Here is an 11,241-nt window from a genome sequence, read left to right as displayed (position 1 = left end):
TGACACCCGCCCCGTCCCTCTCTGGAAGGCACGGCCATGCCAGTCTCTGCCTCCTCCGTGAGCATCGCCCCAGCTTTCTGTCAGCTGGGGCTGGGTGGCGGGTTTTCCCCATTGTTTCGCCAGTGTTTGCAGCCCCGTGGGGTGTGTTCATCACTTGTTTTCTCGCAGATGCTCAAGAAAAAGGGCCTTTCAGATTACCAAGTCCTTTCTGCCCATCCTGGAGTGGCTGCCCAACTACCGGGTGAAGGAGTGGCTGGTCAGCGATGTCATCTCGGGGGTCAGCACCGGCCTCGTCGCCACCTTGCAAGGTAAAGCCAGGCGCGTCGGCCCTCCGTTCTCCAGGACGTTTCTCTGAGGGAGCCAGCTGAACACGGGGATGTTATGCAGATGGAATTACAAATCTGAGACTTGTTATTTAATACTAGATATTAGGTATTATTTTTCAATAAATAATTGATGGTTTTAATTTATTCTTTTTTTCTCTCCTTGGCTAGAAGATTTAAATTTCCTTTCGTGTACAATCACGATGTATTTAACTTTTTTTCCAAGCCTTTTACTCAAAGAGTATTCAGTTTGGTCTTTAAAATTTTAATTACATTGCAATAGATCAGATAGGTCATGTGGTCTTATTTCTCTTTCTTTGTTATCTGAATTTACAGCCCTCCTGCAGCTGCCTACAGAAATCTAGTTATTGCCCCAAAATCATGCCTACTTGATATCTACTCTCCTTTAAAATTTGGCCCATAAGATTGTTCAGGTATCTGCATAAAACAACCTCCAAGGAGGTAGTGGTGTATTCACATTAAAAAATTGATAAACTTTATGGGTACTTACAGTACATGGCTTGCAATATTGTTTTCCTTATTTTCTTATTCCATTTATTAGGAAAGCATTCAGTCGGTGAACAAATAGAGAAGTGGCAAAAATAAGTAGAAATTAATTAAAATAAGCTAGTTAAAGAAGACTTAAAGGGCAGAACCATTCTGCCAAAGGCAATGGATAAGATCTACTTTCAAAGAGAAGACTAGCTATAACCCTGACGTGATCCAGCACGTTCATTTCTTTCATCTCAATAGTGTTCTTACACTATTTTCACAATTTTTCAGGACTAGGGGAGATTAAGCTAGCTGTGTCAACCCCATATTTTCCCTCAAAGGAAATTAAGTGTTTGCACAAGGGGACAAAGATTCAGGTTGGGAACGAAGACGGCAGTTTACGCATTCCTGATTAGCCAGAAGTATTCCCTACTGTCTGTTCCCTTGGAGTGTGCTAGGGAGGCAGAGACTGATGATAGAAAAAAAGCATTACGAACTTCTGCCCCAGGCAGAGGGTGACCTGAGGAATAACAAATTTATTTGTCCATAGCCCTGGGGAGAGTCTGTTTAACAGCTGGAAGACCTCTGCTGAAAGTAGTAGTGCCACAGTTAAAGGATTCCTCTGCCTTTTTAAAATTAACTGGGCTAGATGGGCTTTTCATATGACTTATAACAGCTATTATGCTCTTAATGTAACCCCCTCATTTATTTTTTACAGTGGGGCCTGATTTTTTCACAATTAGATTCCACTTGTAAAACTGATTTCTGAAAAATACGTTTGGTCTCTCACCTATGTATTAAAAAAAATTAAAAACAAACTAGTGCAAATCTAAATATAGCTGTAATTTAAAAAATATGTAATAATTCTGAAATTCTAAATCATGCAATATGGGAAAAATTGGCCAAAATGTTTGCCAAAGAAGAGGCTTCTGGGATCTTGAAGTCTCTGCAGTCCCTAACTCCCAGCAACTGTGTGTGTTGTTTGCAGTCCTCCCACCAGTCACAGTAATATAACCAGGATGTCAATTGTTTTGAAAGGGTTTTGTGGTATCTTTGAAGGAGAATACTACACCCTGCAGTGGCAGTTAACCAGGGTATGATACTGAAGGGAACATTTTTACGTTTTTTTTGTTTGTTGGATTTGACAGCTCGAACAGGTATACCAAGGAAGACCATGATAAGGATGAAAACTCTCAAATTTGTGTGATTTACTTTTGGTTTTTAAGTTTATAAGCTGATACTGAAAAAAAAAAGTGGCCTGATTTTCAGAAGGGCTGAACATACTGAAGCATATTTGTAGTGCAGTAATTCAGAATCTGTGCTTGAAATTTCTGTCTATAACCAGAATACTTCACATATCCTTCTTTTCTCTCAAGGGGCAGAACATTCGCTCTTGCAACAGAGTTCCGCCACTTAAACTTCACATCCGAGCCTGTGTTTTGTGCTACCTATACAAATGTAGGAACATCTCTCAGTACTTACTCACCCAGCTACTAGTGTGGGATATACAATCATTTACAGTCATTGATTCTCACATATGTGCCTGCAACTGATTTACAGACAGAACACATTCTAAATTGTATCTGGACAAAAGGAGCAACAGATAAGATAGTAGTTTGTGGGGAGATTTTAAAGCTGACTTTTTGATGGTCTGTCATTTCAGGTTTGGCATATGCTTTGCTGGTTGCAGTTCCTGTTGGATACGGTCTCTATTCTGCCTTTTTTCCCATCCTGACATACTTTTTCCTGGGAACATCAAGGCACATCTCAGTTGGTAACTGCATGTGTTCAAGTTACAGTGAATGATCTATTACAAAATGTTAATCCTTACTGTGAACATTCATATTTCATACAAGATAACTACATTCTGAAACAAACTGGTTGTGCTGAGTATTAATATTGGTGGGCTTGGGAGACTTAAGGCTTATTTCTTCTCTGTACAGGCAGTTGTGCATAATAGCTAACTTCAGTTGTGCCTGTGCATGCTTTTTGCTTGCATTTATGCTGAAGTTTAAATCTTGTCTTTGGCTATACTCTGTGCAAGAAATTACAAGATCAAGGCCTCGGCAGGCAGTATGAACAGACATTTTGTCTATCAGCTAAAGCTCAAGATGGCTAAAACAGAGCTCTTAAGTCTTCTCTACAAACCTTCCTTGCTGCATCCTTTTTTGATCACTGTGGACAATATCATCTTCTTGCCTGTCATGGAGACCCAGAACCTGTATGTCCACTCCAGCCTCACTCTAGGTCCTCACATCAACTCTGTGGGTAAACCTTGTTGATTCTTTCTGAATACTTTCTTTAAAATATGGAGTTTATTTCCTGTCAGTTCTCACATTTAAACTGAATGTTACAGCTTAATCACTGAAGTTTCTTTTTCTTTATTCTAACAGCATAGTCTTTCCTTGTTCGTATCTACTAAGAATAGATCGATTTCCCCTCCCAAAGCTTTGGCATGATATTACACTTTTTCATCAGCTTTCTTCTCTGCTGCATCAAAGACCTTATGTTCTCTCCACTTTGTTAGCCTTTTCCTACCCTACCTATCAGCTCACATTTGCTATCCAGGTCTGAGTTGTCACCTTTACTTACGCTGAAATTCCTATTTTCTAGATCATATACACTCCTTTTTATGCTTTCTCCAATACTGTTATTCATGAAGTGTCCTCTAAGGTATCTGTAAAATTAACTTACCTTTCTTTAGACATTTAGTGACATTTTTATTTTCTGCATAATTTTAGTAAATAACCTCAATAAATGTGATTACTTTTAGATTGTGTGTTGCTGACACAATGATCGCTTACCCTCTCTGTATCTTGCCCGAAGTATAGTTTCAGTCATCTTTAGCCAATGTAATATCACACTACTGCCAAAAGATGTGGTCCTACCTTTTGGTGCATGTTCCTGCCACCACCATGGTGTGGGGATTCCTGATCATGCAGCTATGTGGCACTCTGGATCAGCTGAAAACTTAACTGTGACAAAAATAAATAAATAAATGTTGCTTTCAGCTGGATCATTGATCTGTTTTGTCGGGTTGGAGATGGTTGGAACATGTTGCCCCTTTTGGCCTTGGTACAGCCCTAAATTGGCTTAAGCAAAGCATGAATCGTAAGTTATTTAAGGAAGGAATTGTATCTTTGTGTCATGTTTGCAGTGCCTGTGGCTCCTGGCTGCCTAATACTACTAATGTACCCCAGTTAAAATATTAAATGGATTTTCTGATTTAGAGTTTGCTTATCTAGTCTGATAAATGCTTCTTTTCGATGTATATTAAACTTCAGTGTTTTCTGTTTGTCATTACAGGTCCATTCCCTGTAGTCAGTTTGATGGTGGGATCTGTTGTGTTGAGCATGGCCCCTGATGATAATTTTCTCATAGATGGCAGTAATTCTACAGGGATTAATGGTACTGGGGCACTGATAGACACTGAATCCAGAGATGCACAGAGAGTGCTGATTGCTAGTACCCTCACATTTCTGGTTGGAATTTTACAGGTAAAACAGTTGGCTTGAAGACACAAGGTTGATATTGCTTTAATTTTAATGGGAATACACATGACATGGAAGGAGTTACTAGGGTAATGATACATTTTCCTGTAGTAAAACACAAAAATGAAGGAAAGTAATCTCAAACTCTGAAGAGCTTTTGGGGGATTATTCTTATCTTGGGCAGAGTCTGTGCCAGCATGACTGAGAGTGCAGGCACAGAAGAATAACCCTGTGATTGCAGATCAGAGACCTGCAATGAAACTAAATGCTAATGGTGCGTATCCTGGAGCATCCTTTCACACATTTCTTCAGGTCTTCTTTATTTCCTTGGATGGCATGATATTAAGCTACACTAGGCTGCAATGGGGGAAGATGGTCCTAAGACTCAGTATCAACGAAGAGAAAAGCATAAGAAATCACCAAATAAAAGTATACTTTTTGGTTGTTTAGCAAGCTGTCATTCTTCATGATTTTTCCAGGTAATATTTGGAGTCCTTCAGATTGGTTTCATTGTGAGGTACCTTGCAGATCCACTAGTTGGGGGATTCACAACTGCAGCTGCTTTTCAAGTGCTCGTGTCACAATTGAAAATAGTCCTAAATGTTTCAACTAAAAACTATAATGGTGTCCTTTCCATAATATATGTAAGTATACCCTTCTAATCTGTGTTGATTTCATGGCAGAACTTTTACATTATTGTTCATCTTCTGCTTCCATTTCCTACAGGAATGGTTCATATATATGGTGGTAAGTATAGGCCATTCATTTAGGTCTCACTCTCACAGATCTGCAACTGTTATAGTTGTGGGGCTTTAAGTAGCTGCTTTCCTGGTTCCCCAGGCCATGTAAGTCTAATTGCCATATTGAAGTCTTTTTCAGGCAGGGCAGTTTTTCACATAAAGTTTAAATGTAATTATCCAGCAAAATAGTTTTTGTTCTCTAGGTTCTAACTTCTGAAGACAACTTTCCATCCCATCCCTTGATTTCTGGCTTACTGTGAAGGATGTTTCATCAATTCTTAACATTGTCAGGTCATGTCCCAAAGCTGACTGGTCCCAAGCCTCTTTACACTTAAACCAGCAGGTCATTCTGGTAAAGGGCATCTGTGATAGTTTAACTATCTTCATTTACACTGTAGCCATACTTGTGAATACCTAAAGGATGTGGATTCCCACTCTGCAGCCAGCTACCTACTGCTTAGCTAAGGTGAGGCTGAATGTTACTTTGACAACTCTGTTTGTTGATCTTAGAGAAAATGATCAAATGGAGAAATGTCTTGGCTGGATTACTGAAATACTGAATTCCTAGAGGTCTTATATTACAGAATAGTCTCCTTCTCCAAGAAAATTATTGAGAGTTTTGTCACTGACTTCAGCATGGAACTATTCAGATTCATAGTATTTTAGTATTTATCTTCCATAGCACTTCACATTAGAATAACAGATTTCTAAAAGAGGCTTTTCTAGACAAAAAAAAGTATTGACAGATTTTTACCTGCCTGTTCAGGCAACCAGACTAGCAAAAATACATTAGACATCTAGATTAGCAAAAATAAGATGAATACAACCACGAACAGCAAGGTGAAATAAAAAAAAAAATTCTACTGGGCTCTTTGAAAAAAAAAAAAAAGTATTATGTTATTGGCCTTTTCATAATTAAGAAAAATTCTTTCCCTCAGAACAAGGTAAAATAGCTGAGATTAAGTACTGTCTAATAGGCCTTAGAGCAGACCCTAGCAGGTTCTCCTCTCTCTATTTTTTTATGTTTATGGAAGAGTGGTACATTTAGTAGAAAGTGTTTTTGAAAAGGAATTACATGGTTCTTCCAGCTCCTGCAAGCCTGAGTAGAATGCTGACTTTTTAGGTTAAAGCTCAAAGCCTCTGTATTCTTACAGGTGAGCCAAGTCAATGTGTTTGCAAGTATGTGTAGAACAAAGATATTGTGATTTCTGGTCTGCTCAACCAGTGACTGGCTGTGTCAGCTTCAACAAGTTTTGGACTTGCTTCAGAAGTGGTGTTTAACAAACTGCAACACTAAGCACCCAACATTAGAAGAATTCACAACCCAAAGTTAGGCAGTTAGTGCTCCCCTGTCAAGTGGGGGTCAGTAAGAATGGGATCCATGGCAAGCAGTACAATGGGCATGAAACTGCTTCGGTTACTCAAGAGAAAGGCATCTGATTTAGTGTTCCAGGAAGGCTTCTTTTTTAGCTTAGAAAACATAGCTGACCAAGCACTTAGATGTTTTCTTCTAAAACCAGAGTCTTTTCAGAATGGTAGTAGTGGTGCTGCTGCTGCAACCCTCTCTTTGCCTTTAAACTGACAGCTCACTCTTTGGGGAGCTAACGAGGATGCAAGAAGTATTTTAAATAGAAAAATGAGGATGTCCCTTGCTATTCAGACAAAGTGAAGAAGCTATATATCTTCCCTTCCTTGCTCCAAGAACAGGTAGAGGTAAAACACAGGTAAAGGTTTAGCTCTTCTAACTTAAGTATTCATTTCCTAAACATTGGAAGCAGAAGCCCACTGTGTGGACAGTTCTTGCAGTTCTGCTTTTTCCGTTAAATTCACCATTAAATCCATTCACTGATTCTTTAGCACCTTGACTGTACATTATCCTCAAGCTCCTCCAGGCCTAAACAAAGAAGTAACTTGGCCTCCTCCAAACCCCCGTGCATCTGGACCATCTCATGGGTATTTTCTCATCCTTCAAGTGGACATGAGCATGTTTTATGTTGTCATTTTTATTTTTCAGACTCTTATTGAAACATTTGAAAAAATTGGTACCACTAACATTGCAGATCTTATTGCTGGACTCCTCACCATTTTTGTCTGCATGGTAGTTAAAGAAATAAACGATCGGTTCAAACACAAGATACCTATACCTATACCAATAGAAGTCATTGTGGTAAGCAAAGGAGCATAACAAAAACTGATAACAGATAAAATAAATGGGGCTAGCTACAGGAAGACAAGAACCCTTTTCAAGTATTAAAACTGTTGTTTTATTTTTATTACAGACAATAGTAGCCACTGGCATTTCATATGCTGCCGACTTGGAAAAAAAATACAATGCAGGCATTGTTAAGAGCATTCCAAGAGGGTGAGTGCCTTTGTTTTCTGGGAAATAGGTATTTTAATTGGCTAAAAAATCAGTGGTAAGAGAAAAGACATAAAAGAGATATTGAGAGCTGTAACCTGAGTTTAGAACTCAGAGGTGGAGTTTTCCTGAGTTTTACTTCTGGCTCTGTCAATTATGCCACCTAAATACATTGCCTAGCTTTCCTTCATCCCTAAATGGACTTAAAAACATCTACTGGATTCATGAAGTTCATGAGAATTAATTGCTTCATGCTTATGAAGTGAATATATGACTATGGAAAATGTAAAAAAGAAATTAAAGGACTTTTAGTAATGAAATTCAGCATGGATTTAGTTTCTGTAGACCTGAGTTATCCCACTGAGGTTCATATTCATGCCACTACTGTTATCCCAATCAGTCTTGTCACTTCCATAGTCGCAGGAGCAAGGATGTTGAGGATTACACTGGTAGAGACTTTCACTTGAAAGATTCAGAGCACTTCACAGTAGTAACCTTCACATTCCATTTGATATTCAGGACTTGATTAATTAAAATTTGTGGAAACACAGTAGGGGATAAAATGTTTTTGAGATCTTCTGAAGAAGTATGTTAACAATAGTATGAAGTGTCATTAACATATTTATGTAATTCATCATACTATTCAATACATCCTTTATTCAATGCTTCAAAAAATGTACTTTTTCACTTTGCTATCATAAGGCCAAATCTCAGTCATGCTGAGAACAATAGGAGCTTTGTTGCTGATTAATAGCATCAGGATTTGGGCTATGGTGAGCTAGACAAGTGTGTTCTGTATGTCAATGGGCTGTTTCCACCTTTTTATTAACTTGCAACATTACACTTCATATTATAAGCAACCAGTATGCCTCTGCCTCAGACTCCTTGACAATTCTAAGAAAATAATTTGATCAAAGTTAATAACACTAATTTATTTTCTAAATGCTAGATTTTTGCCTCCTGAACCTCCAGCTGTCAGCCTGTTTTCCCAGATGATAGCAGCCTCCTTTTCCATTGCTGTTGTTGCTTATGCTATTGCTGTATCTGTGGGGAAAGTATATGCAAGCAAGTATGACTATGCTATTGATGGAAACCAGGTACGTATAACCAAAACAGCTTATAAACATAGCGAATTTAAGTTCTGTTCCATGTTGACTTATGTAGCCAAATGCAAAAAACATCATTCACACACATTTTTCAGACTAAAGTTGAATTCTGACAGGATAAATTCTTTCAAGTATTGAAAAAAAAACCTGAAATGGCCATATATTAACTGACAAATGTACCACACAGAGATGAGCCAGATTTGCTCTGTCTTCAATATGGGCTTTTCATACTAATTAATTCCTTCTGTATTGCTTTAGTGACTGCAGTAGCTCTAAAAATGTAATTAAAGCTAAGCACTGTATAGGGCAATTTTCTGGTGATGGTGACACGGGCAGCTTTATCAACCTGTTTTCCATTTCTACTTATAAGGCATATTTTGAGGTGTGTTGCTGGAGGGAAAGGAAGACAATGTCAAGCTAAGAAGCTGCTCCAGACAGCTTTATTTAGGCTTAGTCTACATGCAGGTTTTGTATCAGTTGAACTTTTCAGTTAAGGCATGATTTTATTCCAACAGAATAAATTATTGTACTTCTCAGCATGACACCAGTTACATCAATATAAGTATACTTGTAACTGTATAGTAAAGTCCTGCAGCTTCACAGAAGTAAATGCCTATGAACATACTTGAATAACTGTCTGCACCAAATGTTTTAACCATTGGTTTCTAAAGACACATAGCTAGAATGTTATATGAGCTGTACGTTGACAAGCTCTTAGATTCCTGCAGTTATTCAGTATCTTCACCAGGTGTTATGTGGCATGGGAGAGAAATGTCAGAAGGTTTCCTTGTCCTGCATCTGTGCTGATTTTGGATTTTATCCTATGAACATATGAGAAAATACACTCAGTACAATAAATAGATAACCTGAGCACTTTGTTTAATGAGTCTTTCTTTATTTTAGTGCTAATGGATTTCATAAAGTTTTATTTTGGAAGCACTGTTTTGTAGTATGTAACAAAATTATACTTCTGAACATGCTGGTCACTTTACAATACACAAAGTTCATATCTGGTAACATTTTGATTTAAAGTTGCCTAAAATGCATTAACTTTCAGTTTAATAAATCTGAATGAATAATACATATTCCTGGAAGTGCTGTTTATGCTGTTCTTTTGTTGAATATGCTCTTCTGCTGGCACTGATGGGCTTCAGAGTTACTAATTAAATATTGTAGCAGAATTACTGCCTCTAAAAGCAAAGTGCCTTCCTTTCAGTACTATGCTATGAATTTTACACATGCAGCCATGAATGATGGGCAAATACTTTACCTGAACTGGAGAAGTTAAAATTGCATCATAAAAGCAGGTAGTGAAATAATTTTGAAGGATGGGTCAATACTGTTATCTGCTAGCATTTATTTTGTCTTCACAGATTCATAGATTATTAAGATCTAAGAATGCCAGGAATGGTACTTCCAACACTTTGTTGCAGAACACAGCTGTTACACAGGAATAGGCATGAATCATCTAGGTCTGTTCTGTTAAAGAACATGTCTTTAAAATCCTGCTCTTGTAGTTGTAGATTAATGAAAAGCTTACAGGAAATTAAATTTTGGAGAAAAGAGTCAAAATCAAATCTCAAATGATATTTTAAAAAATATGCAGTGAATGAAAAGCTCTTGTGACTGTGTCAGCTTGGTGAAAACAATGTTTCTGTCAATTACATGAGGTTGCAGGCAGCTCCCAAATGCCTCATTTCCCAGCAGAGGAATGGCCCAGATCCCAGGACATAAAGCTCCCAGGGTCCTTGTCACTTGAGCAGGACAACCAGCAACAGTAGGCGCCAGCATCTGTGACCCTGGGGCAAATCTATGAGAATGCTGCCTAGGACTCAGCATGAGTTCATTGGGATGTTCAGAGTGAAAAACTTCTGGCTCAGCATACTAAAAGTTTTCAGTGAAACTGTGTTTTATTCCAAAGTTCCTGATTAGTTCTACTAATAATGCAATGCTTTGCATTAATTAAAGGCTTGTCTAAACTCAGATTGTTGTACTGATTAATGTTATTTGTTTGGCTGGTGATACCTGGGAGTTAAATTTATACTAGTTCGATTTGTTGATGCAGTGTAATTGTTAGAAATGTTAGGCCTGATAACACTGATGAAAATAAGCTTCAAACATCTTTATACTAAAATGAGTATGTCCAAGTTAGGGAGAGTATACCAACTTCATTGTATTGGTTTCCAAACACGGTTAGTTACACTGGCACAAGAAGGATTTGTGTAAACATTTAACAACTATTACTAATCCATACTCTTCTCAATATTATTGTGATACCTACTTTATAAACTACTGTAGAAGCTATTGCCATTCTCCATTGAAAAACTGTCTTCAGGCATCTATATTTACAGCATCATCCAATTATCTTTCAGGAGTTTATTGCCTTCGGGTTCAGCAACATTTTTTCAGGTGCCTTTTCTTGTTTTGTTGCAACTACTGCTCTTTCACGGACCGCAGTCCAAGAAAGTACTGGTGGGAAGACTCAGGTAATGACCTCTTATTACTAGTACTGTGTACGGGTAAATTTAATCTTCTATAGGGCACAGCTTTCCCAATGGGATGAAGGTAGTCCTAAAATGGTTGTGTTGCTGGCACATGGAAAGCCACATGTATCTTATCTAGCAGCTTATGCTCTGGTAGTGAACCAATTTGGTAGCTCTGCCAGAAGAGGGCAATCAAATTTTACAAGAGTTACATGAAGGGTCAGAAATCCTTCAAGCCTAATTCCCC

General features: G+C 38.1%; 1 protein-coding gene across 1 annotated transcript in view; it reads left to right on the top strand.

The window, feature by feature from the left end:
* Nucleotides 1–168: 168 nt before the first annotated feature.
* SLC26A4 (solute carrier family 26 member 4) overlaps nucleotides 169–11,241 on the top strand; it is a gene marked incomplete at its 5' end in the record, with an annotated part of 22,555 nt that continues 11,482 nt past the window's right edge. The window contains 8 exons of the mRNA XM_010175817.2: nucleotides 169–308; nucleotides 2,479–2,589; nucleotides 4,122–4,312; nucleotides 4,786–4,950; nucleotides 7,061–7,213; nucleotides 7,326–7,408; nucleotides 8,355–8,502; nucleotides 10,884–10,997. Of these exons, the coding sequence (XP_010174119.2) occupies nucleotides 169–308; nucleotides 2,479–2,589; nucleotides 4,122–4,312; nucleotides 4,786–4,950; nucleotides 7,061–7,213; nucleotides 7,326–7,408; nucleotides 8,355–8,502; nucleotides 10,884–10,997 (1,105 nt within the window). The remainder of the gene's footprint in view (nucleotides 309–2,478; nucleotides 2,590–4,121; nucleotides 4,313–4,785; nucleotides 4,951–7,060; nucleotides 7,214–7,325; nucleotides 7,409–8,354; nucleotides 8,503–10,883; nucleotides 10,998–11,241) is intronic.

Source organism: Antrostomus carolinensis, unplaced genomic scaffold (genome assembly GCF_000700745.2).
Source record: "Antrostomus carolinensis isolate BGI_N321 unplaced genomic scaffold, ASM70074v2 scaffold15399, whole genome shotgun sequence".
Classification (NCBI taxonomy): Eukaryota; Metazoa; Chordata; class Aves; order Caprimulgiformes; family Caprimulgidae; genus Antrostomus; species Antrostomus carolinensis.
The sequence above is the reverse complement of the archived record's forward strand: the minus strand, read 5'-3'. Positions and strand labels throughout refer to the sequence as shown.